This window comes from Chelonia mydas, chromosome 24 (genome assembly GCF_015237465.2).
Source record: "Chelonia mydas isolate rCheMyd1 chromosome 24, rCheMyd1.pri.v2, whole genome shotgun sequence".
In the NCBI taxonomy this organism is placed as follows: Eukaryota; Metazoa; Chordata; order Testudines; family Cheloniidae; genus Chelonia; species Chelonia mydas.
This window is the reverse complement of record NC_051264.2, coordinates 7,361,034-7,374,939: the sequence shown is the minus strand read 5'-3', so window position 1 is coordinate 7,374,939 and position 13,906 is coordinate 7,361,034. Positions and strand designations below refer to the sequence as shown.

General features: G+C 59.2%; 1 protein-coding gene across 3 annotated transcripts in view; it reads right to left on the bottom strand.

The window, feature by feature from the left end:
* Positions 1–4,957: 4,957 nt before the first annotated feature.
* Positions 4,958–13,906, bottom strand: part of ADAMTSL4 (ADAMTS like 4) — a 60,362-nt gene continuing 51,413 nt past the window's right edge. For all 3 annotated transcript variants that reach the window (XM_043535350.1, XM_037883146.2, XM_043535349.1), the window contains 6 exons: positions 11,832–12,036; positions 11,301–11,474; positions 10,213–10,386; positions 8,254–8,433; positions 7,405–7,549; positions 4,958–6,755 (listed from right to left, as the gene is read on the bottom strand). In XM_043535350.1, the coding sequence (XP_043391285.1) occupies positions 6,616–6,755; positions 7,405–7,549; positions 8,254–8,433; positions 10,213–10,386; positions 11,301–11,474; positions 11,832–12,036 (1,018 nt within the window). In that variant the 3' untranslated portion in view covers positions 4,958–6,615. The remainder of the gene's footprint in view (positions 6,756–7,404; positions 7,550–8,253; positions 8,434–10,212; positions 10,387–11,300; positions 11,475–11,831; positions 12,037–13,906) is intronic.

Below are 13,906 nucleotides of genomic sequence, written 5' to 3'. Positions count from 1 at the left end.
CGTGGCATAAGTCGGTTTCAGGGCAGCTTGGCTTTGTCCTGGCTGTAGTTTTCCTTTCCTGGTCCCAGCTGTGGGCGGTGCTTTGGGGTGATGGGGTGCCCTGGCCCGCCCGCCTTCTTCCTCACACTCCCCAGGGTGTGCGCTCAGTGACCTTTTACCCTGGGCAACAGTCGATATACAAAACCTGCCGTGCGTGTGTCTCTCTGCTCAGGGCTCGGGGGGTAGAGGGCCGCTGTGTGACTGTCCTGTCCTTCGCCCCCCTCCCGAGCACGTCCTTCCAATCCTAGCGCTGCTGGACTGCTTGAATCCTTATCCCACCTAGCCCCCGATCAGACAATTACCCCATCAGCTTCCTAATTAGGGGTGCTCGGCCCCCCCGGCTCCTGGTCACCCCCTGCACGCTGGCACAGGGAGTTTTCACAAAGCCCCATTTTGGCCTCGTATCAGGGTGTTCCTGAGCAGGGCCTTAGGAGCCGTTGTCCTGCCCTGCAGATCTTTACGCCAGGGCAAGTGCACGTATAACCCACTGGTTTGTGCTGGGGGGCAGGAAACGCGGGGGCTGGGGTCCGCTCTCTCACATCGGTTTTGCACTGGTGGGCCCCCGTTGGGCTCACTCGCCATATAGGTCTGTGCATCGCAGAGTCCGGTCAGACCCGTGTGCCTATAAACTGACTGCGCTGGGAACCAGCAAGGAGGCAGGGCAGAATTCAGGCTTGAAGGAGGAGGTGAATTCCCCGGGCGGGGAAGGGCTACTTACCTTGCTGGCAATGTGCTGCTTCCAGGTGCTCAGGGCATGTGCTTTGCTGGGTTCTGTGCTGTATCTCCCCTGTGTGCTACCGTGGCCACTGCTTTCTGGGCAGCGTGGGACTCCCCCCAGCTCATTGCTGCCCCCTCTCAGCTGATAGTGCAGTGGCAGGTCACCTCAGAGCATCCCGCTGCCCTAGGGCTGCGTCAGGTACCAGGGCACCACTCCTGGCAGGGGGGTGTCTCTAGGGCTTGCATGCTGATTAGTTGCTGGGGACCCTGCCCTGTACCGACAGGAGGCCCAGCAGTGCTGGGGGGCGGGGGGGGGGGGTTGGAGTGCAGCAGTTCAGAGCAAATCACAGTACCGTGAGCTGCTAACGGGCCCTGCCCAGCGAAAGCAACCAGCGTCTCATGCTGCTAGGGAAGGGGTGGGGAGGATTGCTGATGCTGATTGTTTCAGAGCAGCTTCGGGTGACCCTACAGCCGAGCTGCTGCCCCTAACGAGAGCCCAGCCACTAGCCGGGGCGGTGTTTGGTTCTGCTAAACTCGGGCAGTAACCGTGTCAAGAAGACCCAGTCTGCAGACCGGCCTGCGCCAGCAGAAAAGCGTCCCATGGAGCTCAGCTCAGAGGCCGCAAGCCGGGCTGGACAGCTGTCCTTGCCAGATGTCAATAACACACCAGACCAAAGCAAACGTGCTCCTTAGAGCTACCATGTGTCCGGCGGCAGGCCCTGCAGCGAGAGGCAAACCGCTGGGCACTCCTCAGGCTGCAAGGATGGTTCCTCCGTCACCTCCTCGCCACGGATCGCAAAGCACCTTGCCATTCATTACTGAAGGCTCCCAATCCACCCCACATTGCCCCTGGAGATGTTAAGCGCAGAGCAGGGATGGGACTAACTGAAGATGGCAGGCCAGGAATAGAAACAGAACCATCCTGGCTCCCTGCTCTTACCGCTGTCTCAGGTGTCTTGATGCCCAGCTCTCTGTTAGCTCATGCTCCACTGCCCCTTCCCCCCCACAAGGTTCCCTCCAGCCTCTGCCCTCTGGAAGACCCATCCCTCTTTGTAGCAGAGAAGCGTAGCTCTCTGAGTCCGATTGGCCAGCATGTGCTAGGTTCTGCCGCCAGAGCCTGTCATGGGAATAGGAGACTAGCTGGACGGGTGACAGGTGTGTCTGGGAGAAGACAGATCCTGTGGGCGGACACGCAGCTAGAGATGGTGGATTGTTTACAGTGCAATCAGCCACAACACACTGTTTGCACTGCCACGCGAGACCATATGAGTGTGAGTTCAGGACTAGGATCCGGCTGCATCAGGATGCAGATTACGCACTGTCCGGCCTCTGCCTTCCTTAAGTTTGCAGGCAATTGGGGGAGAATGGCTGATTCGGCTCTCACCTGCTCCTGTGTAAATCCGGAGTAACTCCACTGAGCTCAGTGGGCCTGAGTTTCTGCTTACCCTGGTGTAAATCAGGCGTGATGCCCTTGCAGGCCCTGCAGTTACTCTGAGATAGAAACGATATGACGGGACTCAGGAGCAGAGTGGCTTTTCCTCCCCCTATGCAGCCTGGATAGAAGGACGAAATGCAGAGGCAGCTAGTTACATGGGTGAAACCGACTAGAAAGATGGTAGAGAGACGAGGTGCGGGAGGGAATACATTTTATTGGCCCAGCTTCTGTTGGTGTGAGAGACGTTTTTGAGCTTCTTCTTCAGGGCTGGGAAAGGCAGTCAGCACCTCACAGCTAAATAGAACGTGGAACAGATTGTTTAGCATAAGGACCATTCAAAGAGACGCGGCCCGTTAACACCCCTGCAGGACCAAAAGTGGGTGAATGGGTTACACACTGTTGTAATAAGCCATAAATCCTTTGTCTTTATTAAGACCATGATTTTTAGCATCTAACAAAGGTATGAATTTAAGCTCCCAGGCTCGTCTTTTGAAGATGTCGTGCAGGTTTCCTTCAAGGCTGAGGACTGAGAGGTCAGATTGTGATCACTTTGTGACAAGTGGTAGCCACAGGTGATGTGGTGTTTGTGTCTTTTAGCGTTTTCCTGTGTGAATTCATCTGAGAGTGTAGTGATTGTTTGGTTTCATCCACATAGTTGGGACCGGGGCATTTAGTGCCCTGGATGAGGTACGTGACATGTTGTGATGGGCATGCGTAGGACCCATGGATTCTGAAAGCTGTGTTGTGGGAGGTGTTGATCATTGTAGCAGTGGAGACAGGTCTGTAGGTTTTGCATCTGTTGTTCTGGCAGGGTCTGATGCCACTCTGAGTGGGTCTGTGGGGAGCTTGCTTCTGCTGATGAGCTTGGCAAGATTGTTATGGGTGAGGAGGAAAAGGATGACTTTGGCGACATGTTTGGGGTGGATATCTGAGAGTCGTCCATTGTCTTGTGGATATTTGAGGCAGGCAGCTATGCCATCATTTTGTGGGATGTTGGCATATAGGGAAGTAATCTCCATAGTGGCAAGGATGGTGTTCTGAGGGAGGTTGTTAATGTTGGGAGATTGTGGAGGAAGTCAGTTGTGTCCTGGAGGAAGCTGGCCCTTTGTGTGGTGAGTGGTTTGAGGACGGTCTCTATGGGTCTCAATATTCCTTCAGTAGGAGTGCCATGGCCAGATATGATGGGTCTGCCTGGGGTCTCTTGTGTCTCTTGGGAAGCATGCAGAAGGTCCCTGGGGTGGAATTGTGGGGAACGAGATTGTAGAGTTTCTCTTGAGAGTAGTTTGGGGAAGGATTTGATGATTAAATTCCTGGGTGACTTGTGGTGGGGGTCTTCTCTGATCTCTTCCTAGTAGGCGGCGTCAGAGAGTTGTTGGCTGGCCTCGTTAACGTAGTCATCACGGTTGAGTACTACAATGGTGCCCCCTTTGCATGTGGGTTTGATCCGTATCTGGTGGTTAGCTTTCAGGGACTGTGTAGCTGTTCTCTCGGTGGTAGAGAGATTGGGATGGATGTGATGTTTTACTAAGGAGTTCAATTTTTTCCCTGACGCAATCAGTGTAATGATGATGGCGTGATATCGTCTACTGGGGGGTCATATGATTCTTTTCCCTTATGACCTGGCGGTGGGGACGTGATAGTTGTGGGCGGTGTTGCTATTGTTGTGAAATTCTTTGAAGCAGAGTCAGCGAAAGAATTCCTCTAGTTCTCGTTAGTACAATACCAGATTTTGCGGTGGGGCAAAGTTCAGTCCCTTGTAGAGTAGAGACAATTCAGCTCCAGATATGGGTGGTCTTGATAGATGGATGATGTTGGGGTGTCATGTAGCGTCCACGTGGGTCCTGGTGCCCTGGTTTCTCCCGGAGGTGGTGTTCTGTGGGTTGTGGAGTTCTTGGAGTTGGTTCCACGGTTTTATTTTGTGTTGGATGGCTGGCATCAGAGGGAGTTGATAGTTGTTTTGGTTTTCTTGCATGGTCTCCACGTAGGATTCCTGATCTTTTTCCTTCCCATGTGTGGCACCATATGCTGATTTCTTGTTTGAGGGGGTCCCTTTTGGAGTACGTGAGGTCCTGGTGAAGGTTCCTCAATTTTTCAGAAGTTCTGCAAAGCTGGTCAGCGTATTTGGGGCTGTATGTCAGGGTTAAAGGATTGTGGAGAGTGAGTCTTCTGGAGATGTTTTGTTTCCTGCCATTGCTCAGGAAGTCACTGTTGCTGTTCAGTTTTGCTTCCTTTTTCTTCGTATTGGGGAGTGGCCATTTCAGACGCAAAATTCAGTTGTCTCCCATTGTTGTCCGTAATGATGCTGTAGCCAGGTTGGTCCCTGACAGAGAGTGAAATTCACCAGGCTCATGCCACCATCCCAGCCAAGCAGAGCGCAGAGTCTAAGGCCCCAATTCCGCAACACACATGAACATGCCCTTAACTTCAAGCATGTGAGTAAGGCTCATTGACTTAAGCGCTCTGCTGAATCAGGGCTTTAGACTGTAACCTTTTGGGGACTGTCTCTCAGTCAGCCTATGCAATGCCTGGCACAACAGGGCCCCAAACTCAGTTGAGGACTCTAGATCCTATTGTAATACAATAATAAAACATTATTATTCTTTACACAGTCTTTCCCAGCCCCAGTTCCCCCCTCCCATCTAAGATTTCTCTGCACCAACCAACCCTTAACCAGGTAACTAATCCTGAATACTCTTTTTTATGTTCTTCAAGTTGGCAAAAGTAACATATTTCTTAAAAGGGGGGGAAAATATAAGCCCACAGGGAAACATCAGCTCATCTTTAATACAAAATAAATTAGATTTGCACAAAAAAACCCAGATACAATCTTTATAATATATAGTTATATATTTATATAATCTGGACACTCTGAATGGCTTTGCAGTAAAAATTTTCTATAAAATGTCTTTAATATAATGCCTTTATTTGTCAGGGGTTTTCTACCCCCTGCTACCCTCTTCTTCACCCAGCCTCATAAAATGTGGCCCTGCAATGCTCCAGCATGGTGTGTCCATGTTGTCGTCCCATGGCTGGTCCACAAAAGGTTAAAGGTCTACTACAGACACTGCCTAAGAGAGGTGATGCTTTAGCTCAACTGGTAGACGTGTGTGCTTTTTTTTTTTTTTCTCTTGAAGCTCCCAGGTTCAAATCCTGTGTATAGCTCAAGCAGGCAGGTGGGGATTACAAGTGGACAATAAAAGTGATGGGAAATCTAGGGGCTGATCTGTAGCCCATGAAGTTAACAGCAAGAATCCCATTGGTCTCAAGAGAAGCAGAAAGACATGAGGGAGAAGCAGTTCAGTGACGCTATCACCAAAGCAGCCAGCCAGCCAGCCCATGCAGACGTCCTGGGGGTGTGGGCTCTACAGAGGAGGAGGTTTGCTCTGTAAGTTCCCCAGACAAAGCAGGGACAGGGAAGGAAGTTGATGGGGAAACAACTGGAGGGGACTCACTCAAGCTTGACACGCATTCAGGGGTCACGTCAGCACCGGTAGAAGCTGCTGAGCGGGGTGTGCAGGGCAAGCTCCCCACGTGCAGGGGCACCCCCTAGGGGTGAGAGGGGAGTTCAGGTTCCTGCTGCCCGTTTGGTCCTTGGCCTGGTGCTAATCGGGGCGGTGACTTGTGTCTGCCAGGAGCTGGACTGGGAGCTCCCCCAGCCTCTGCGTTGTGTCACCTCCATGCCCAAAGAGGGGGCTTGGAGGCCTCAGACATGACGCCCAGGCCAGGCTCTGGGGTGGGACACGTAGCACATGGGTCCCTTTGCACCATTACGAGGCCGGCCGGCACGGGGCACCACTGGGCTTCGCAGCTCCATGGGATGCAGGCAACACGAGGGTCAGGCTCCGTGGAAGCGCTGGGAGTCGCGTTTCCCAGCAGGAAGCACCAATTCCTTCAGGTGGAGGGTGGGTGGCGGGCTTTCCAGGCTCAGCTGTGGGGCTACGTGATGACGGGGCAGCCGGGCCGGGCGCGGGGTCCTACAGCATCCCGGCCCCAGGGAGCAGTCAGTATTGTGGCTTGTGGCGGCCCCTTCCCCTCACCACTGGGCCCATACGCAGAATTGGTCAATAACACACAAGGGCCCTGATCCTGGGCAGGACTGCCTCTGTTGGAGTGAGCGGGGACAAGCTCCCGGCACTCAGCCCCACCCAGGATCGGGCCCTAGAGTTGCGAGCGGAACTGGCCTCTCCAGCGACAGGGAAGATGTGTGGCCCTGGGACGAGCCAGGCACGCGGCCTGGCCATGATCCTCGTTCAAAGCCGTTCCGGCCTCTTGGGCACAGTCTGGTTGTTCCCTCCCCACATGCTGCGGGGTGGCTTTGGGGGGGACGAGCAGCCCAGGTCCGTCCGAGTCCTCCCCAAGGAACACGCCCATCCGCACGATGAGCGTGCGAGAGCCTGGCCCCCGTCTCTGGCCGGCCGGCGCCGCTACCGGCTCTGCACGTCCTTGCTCCGCGCCACGGCCCGCGTGCAGGAGGCGCAGCACACCAGCTTGTAGTACGAATAGACGCAGAGCCGGGCCTGCACCACCACGGGGCAGTTGTGGTACTTGTCCCTGCAGTTCTCGTCTGGAAAGAGGAGGGGAGCGGTGAGGAGCCGGGGGTGCGGCGCACTCGGGGTTAACGCTGCAGGGAAACCCCGTTTGGTCCCACACCCCCAGCCCTTGGCGGGCTTCCAATCCATCATCACTGCTCGGCACCCATGGAGCAGCCGTCGCTTTCAGAGGGGTTTTACCAAGATGGGGGCGGGGCAGGAAGTATCATCCACTGTACAGAAGGGGAAACCGAGGCACAGAGAGGAAAAGTGACAGAGCTGAGAATAGAACCCACGAGTCCTGGCTCTCATCACTAGCCTTCCCTGCACTGGGAATAGGATTCAAGAGTCCTGGCTCTCATCACTAGCCTGCGCTGAGAATAGAACCCAGGAGTCCTGGTTGCCAGTCCTTTGCTCATACCCCAAGCCCCCACCTCTCATGAGGCTTGGGAGGGGCACTCCTCGCTCAGGGAGTCCATCCCCTCCGTATCAGTCTGCACCAGGTCCTGGCCCCAGCGTCTGCACCACCTCCCCTGTTAGCCACTGCCCCTGCCCTGGGCTCCCTTTGGCTGCTCTCTGCTTAGGGCACTGTAGAGGAGAGGTATACAGATGGACTCAGGCAGGGGTGAAGTGGGGTGGAAAAGGGGGTGGCTGAGCAGGCCACAGGCGGTTGGCGTCCCTTACCGAGCTCGGGGGTGCAGGGCTGGGTATTGCAGGAACGTTTCTTGATGGGCTTGAGGTCCGACTGGCAGAGATTGCTGAAGGTTTTGTTCTGGGTCAGGCACTGCACCTCCCGCACCTGGACTCCCCCCACACACGACTTGGAACACTGCGGGGGCAGAGAGGGGGTTAGGAGAGTGACTGACATCCCCCCCGAACCCTAAGGACCCCTGCACTGCTCTGCAGATTTTGTGCAGGGGAATCGGCCTCCCCACCCAGCACAGAGATGCAGCCACCTCTGGTGCAGAGCATGGCAGCTGGCAACGGCCACTCGGCAATGCTGCACAGGGCTCACTCAATGCTGAAATGGTTCGGGTGCAGCAGCTGTTGAACAGCAGTTTAAGAGAGGAAGTGAAGTTGGGGCCTGTACGGGGGGAGAGGGGGAGGGGACAACCTGACTTGGCCAGGACACTAGGTTTTATGCTGGGATTTTTTATGCCATTTTTTTCTTCCTGAGGCCGACGGCAGCTTAGAGCTGACGCACTGAGTGAAGCTGAGCCCCCACTTTTCCCTGACGGCCCTGCAGGAGACGCTGCCTCTCAAGTATTTGGCAAATGAATAGCCACTCATGCTATGCCAAACCTCCAGGGCCTGGAAAAATGGGCAATCAGATTGGCATGGCCACAGGGCGCGTACTGCACTGTCCTCTAGTAGATGGGATCGGAATGGTTTGACTGCATGTCATAGCCCCTATATGGCTCTCATCTGAAGGGGAGTCTCCCTAGGCTCAGCTGGCAGGGGCCTGGGTTGGCGGTGGGAGCCCAGGTCTGTCGGGGAGGGGCCTGGCCAGTCTGGGGGCCTGCAGGTTCTCACCGCGCTCCAGGAGGTGGAGAACCAGCGAGCGTCGCAGGCGCTGCCAGTGCAGGGCTGCAGGGAGGGCGGCTTCTCCAGGGGGGCGCACTCTGAGGCCTCCGTCACGTTGAACTCTGAGCCCAGCTTGCTGACACAGATCACGTCCCGCCGCTGGGTACTGGTGCCACAGTCCGCCGAGCACTGCGGGGGGGGAGGGAGGGGAGGGAAAGGGCTCAGGCCGCTGGGGGCACTCAGAGCAGGGCTCCTGCATGTCACCCACCCGGCACTGAGGGAAAACCCACCCGCTACCCACCCACCACCCACGTCCCACCCGGAGTGCTCGTCATTAGGGCATGTCCTAGCAGGACCAGCCCAGCTGGTCATGGGAGAGGCTAATCTCTCCGTCTCTGTTCGCTGGCAAAGCAGCCGCTGCTCCGTGTGCTTCCTGGAATTGCGGTGTGTCCCTATGGGGTCTGCGAGAGACCTTGGCCCCCAGGAGGGCAAAACTGGGGTTGGTGAGTGCAAACACAGACCAGGGGAGCCATATACCCCGTGACAGAGTGTCCCCATGTCCACACCCTGCACACTACTGTAACAATCTGGGTACTGAGTTATGCCTTGGGAGGTATCATCAGAAAAGTCATTGTCTGCTGGTCAATACTGTCCTGATAAAATATGGATGGCCACATTGTGAAGCGATAGATTCCAACTGCATGGGGATCTTAACACATGGTCCAAAGGGAGCCCGGCAAACAGGCCTGTCTCAAACAAAGGAACATGGGCTCTGCTTAATTGGCATTTAAGCAGCAAACAGAGTCATCAAGCAGGGCGGGTAGAAACAGAAACCCCAAACAGGTGAGGAAAAGCAGCAGGGAACATCCTTCCACACAGACTCTCTGTCGCCAGAATCTCAGCCAGAAATGTTTTCCAAGAGGAGGGGAGATGCTGTAAAAAGGGGGGCAGACACCCCAAGGCTCCCCTTCTCTCTCTCTCTCTGCCCATCGATTCTCTGCACCAGAGGGATAAAGGAAGCAGCCGTTGAACTGGGGAAGGGCTCCTGGCCTAAGAAGCTTCTTCAGTAAGACGGCAGAGAGCACGTGGGGAGTAAACCTTGCCCCAAATTAAACAGAGATTGCGAAGTTAGGCACCCGCAGCGTTTTCTCTTTACTTTTCTTGTATCCATTTCTGACTGTTATGCCTCATGACTTGTAACTCACCTAAAATCTCTCTCCTGGCAGTTACTAAACTTGTTTTATTGGTTTATCTAATCCCACGTGTCGGAATCGAAGTGTCTGTGAAACTCCATTTGGGGGAACGAGATGTGTGCATGTCACTTCTAGTAATAAACGGAGGGACTTTATATTCGCTTGTATTGTCCAGCAGAGGGCCGGGCAGGACAGGACACACATTTCTGGGGGGAAATCTAGGACCAGGGGAGTGTTGGGGTCACCCTGCAGTATAGCCAAGGCTGGTGAGGGCCAAGGTGTGTCTGGCTGGAGCACACACAGACGTAGCTGGGAGTGACTTGCACGCTGGAGGCTGTTTCGGAGCGGTCCAGATTGGAGACTATAGACGCCAAGCAGTGTAAAGGGCCCCCAGGTTAGAGGGCAGGGGTGACACAGCTACTCGTTAGGCTGGACTGTATGCTGGATATGTGTCTCACACACACACACTCACACACACCACTGATTGTTATGCATGGGCACACATACACACCAATACATATGCACACACACACAGAGCACTGACTGTTATGTATGGGCCCGTGAGCACACACACACAGCACTGATTGCTCTGCATGGCACACACACACGTGCACACAGCACTGATTGCTCTGCCTGGCACACGCGTGTGCAGAACACATACCCCATGCTGAGTGCAAATGATCCCAGGAGGCTGCAGAGAAGTGTCCCCAGGCCTGGCCCCAAGAGCAGGGTGCTTTCCCACCCAGCCCGGCCCGGCGCCCACACCCCTCCTCACCTGGCTCCAGGGCCCCGTGTACCACTTGACGGTGCGGTGGCAGGGCCCGCTGTTGCAGGCTCGCATGTCGGCTGGCTTGGTGCCTGCACAGGTCTCCTCCACCTGCCCGTTGGCATAGCTGGACAGACAGACCACAGAGCGGCGCTGGATCCCCGTCCCGCACTCCACCGAACACTGGGCCGACGGGAGAGAGAGAGAGAGACACCATCAGGGAACCTGGCCAGGGGCACCTCCCAGCGCAGGACTCCTGGGGCCTGGTGCTATCTAGCCTGGGATGACTCAGACCCCTGCACCTTGGTTCATTACACAGGGATCCACCCCTCACTGGCCCCATGGCTCCTTGGGCCCTGCAAGGGGCAGGGGGGACTGATGGGGCTTATTATCCATCCTTCAGCGGATCCACCCAGCTGCACTCCTGCCTTGGGACACTAGAAGGCAGCACTGCCCAGCATTGCAGGGAAGCCATGGCTGGGCTTCTTCAGGCAGGGAGCCACAGGCCAGGGTCTGCACGTAGCCCCTCCTGGCCCCCGACCCCAGGGATGCAGCAGCCCCAGCCCTGAGGCAGGGAGCTTCTCCTATGGGGAATCCCCTGAGGAACCCACTGAATTTATCCGGGCCAGGCTGGGGGGTTCCCAAGAATCTCAGGTCACAAGAGAAATGACTTTGCTGGGCCTCAACCTTGTTCCTAGTGGAAGGGCTTCAGCATTGCAAGATCACTGCAAAGTCTGGCATGACTGGGCTGTTCCTGCTCCAGGAGCCCAGGCCTGGGATAGCAGGGGTCTGCGGGTTGGGATTGAGGGGCATCAGCAGAGCTGGGATGGGGCAGGGCTGGGCTAGCAGGGGCTGCGGGTCGGGAGTGAGGGGCACCGGGGGAGCGGGGTAGGGGGGTCCCAGGGCTGGTCTAGCAGGGGCTGCGGGTCGGGAATGAGGGGCACCGGGGGAGCTGGGGGGGGTCCCAGGGCTGGGCTAGCAAGGGCTGCGGGTCGGGAATGAGGGGCACCGGGGGAAGTGGGGGGCTGGGCTAGCAGGGGGCTGCGGGTCGGGAGTGAGGGGCACCGGCGGAGCCGGGGTGGGGGGGTGTCACCGACCGTGCTGCTCCAGTCGCTGTGGAACCAGCTGCGCACGCAGGGCCCCATGTCGCAGGCCTCGTTGGCCGGGGGCCGGTGGCTGCCGTTGCACTCGCCGTCGCTCAGCAGGTCGCCGCGGTTACTGATGCAGCGGATGTGGCGGGTCCGGTGGCCCAGGCCGCACAGAACCGAGCACTGGGGGGAGGGCGGAGCCGGAGGTGGTGTCACCATGGAGACTGGTGTTACCACGACAACGCCTCCCTCTATGGGATGGGAGAGAACCCCCCCCCCACAGTCCTGCCCCCCAGGGGCTCCCCTCCCTCATGGCACCCCCCCCCAAGGCATCCCCCCTCCACAGCACCGCCTCCCAGGAACCCCAGATCAGACCCATGGGCCCACCTACCCCACGTGCCCCCTCCCACCCCATGGCCCCTCCAGCCCCCTATCCCCCCTCCACATTCGAGCCCCGCCCAGGGCTCACGCATGGGGGCCGCCCCCTCCGTGCCCAGCTCCCGGCGCTAGCCCCGGCCCCGAGCCCCGGCCCGTCCTTACCGCGCTCCAGTTGGTTCGCACCTCCCAGTGGCTGCAGACGCGGAGCTGGCAGGGCTGGGTGGGGCTGGGCTTGTCCAGCTGGCCGCAGTGCTGCGGGTGCACCATGGTGCTGCGGTTGGCGTAGGTCTGGCGGCACAGGACCTGGCGGTGCTGGGTGCCCGGCCCGCAGGACTTGCTACAGGCCGACCACTCGCCCACGTCCCAGCTGCGGCCGGAGAGAGTCAGGGTCAGCCCGGGCTGGGCACCGCGGCCGTCCAGACTCCAGGCCCTGCCCTGTGGCCGTGGGAGCCTGCACATGGGGCGCCCGCGGGAACCACAGCCCCGGGGGGGACACCCAAACTCACTGCAGCCCCGGGGGGGGGGACGGGGGGGGACCTGAACTCACTGCAGCCCCGGGGGGGAGGACCCGCACTCACTGCAGCCCCGGGGGGGACACCCAAACTCACTGCAGCCCCGGGGGGGACACCCAAACTCACTGCAGCCCCGGGGGGGGGGGACGGGGGGGGGACCTGAACTCACTGCAGCCCCGGGGGGGAGGACCCGCACTCACTGCAGCCCCGGGGGGGACACCCAAACTCACTGCAGCCCCGGGGGGGGGGACGGGGGGGGACCTGAACTCACTGCAGCCCTGGGGGGACGGGGACGGGGGACGACCTGAACTCACTGCAGCCCCGGGGGGGGGGACCCGCACTCACTGCAGCCCCGGGGGGGACACCCAAACTCATTGCAGCCCCGGGGGGGGGGACGGGGGGGGGACCTGAACTCACTGCAGCCCCGGGGAGGAGGACCCGCACTCACTGCAGCCCCAGGGGGGACACCCAAACTCACTGCAGCCCCGGGGGGGGGGGGGGACAGGGGGGGACCTGAACTCACTGCAGCCCCGGGGGGACAGGGACGGGGGATGACCTGAACTCACTGCAGCCCCGGGTAGGGAGGACCCGCACTCACTGCAGCCCCGGGGGGACGGGGACGGGGGAGGACTCGCACTCACTACAGCCCCGGGGGGGACACACCCAAACTCACTACAGCCCCGGGTGGGGAGGAACCGCTCTCACTACAGCCCCGGGAGGACGGGACCCGCACTCACTACAGCCCCGGGGGGGAGGACCCGCACTCACTACAGCCCCGGGGGGGCGGGATCCGCACTCACTACAGCCGGGGGGGGGCAGGATCCGCACTCACTACAGCCCCGGGGGGGGGCAGGATCCGCACTCACTACAGCCCCGGGGGGGCGGGATCCGCACTCACTACAGCCCTGGGGGGGCGGGACCCGCACTCACTACAGCCCCGGGGGGGCGGGATCCGCACTCACTACAGCCCCGGGGGGGGCAGGATCCGCACTCACTACAGCCCCGGGGGGGGGCAGGATCCGCACTCACTACAGCCCCGGGAGGGCAGGACCGCACTCACTACAGCCCCGGGGGGGGGCAGGATCCGCACTCACTACAGCCCCGGTGGGGGGACAGGATCCGCACTCACTACAGCCCCGGGGGTGGGCGGGATCCGCAGTCACTACAGCTCCGGGAGGGCAGGACCGCACTCACTACAGCCCCGGGGGGGACACACCCAAACTCACTACAGCCCCGGGAGGGCGGGACCCGCACTCACTACAGCCCTGGGGAGGGGCAGGATCCGCACTCACTACAGCCCAAGGAGGGCAGGACCGCACTCACTACAGCCTCGGGGGTGGGCAGGATCCGCACTCACTACAGCCCTGCGGGGGGGCAGGATCCGCACTCACTACAGCTCCGGGGGGGAGGACCCGCACTCACTACAGCCCCGGGGGGGCGGGATCCGCACTCACTACAGCCCCGGGGGGGGCAGGATCCGCACTCACTACAGCCCCGGGGGGGGGGCAGGATCCGCACTCACTACAGCCCCGGGGGGGCGGGATCCACACTCACTACGGCCCCGGGGGGGACACACCCAAACTCACTGCACCCCCGGGGGCGGGAGGGGAACCGCACTCACTACAGCCCCGGGGGGGGGCAGGATCCGCACTCACTACAGCCCTGGGGGGGGGCAGGATCCGCACTCACTACAGCCCCGGTGGGGGGGCAGGATCCGCACTCACT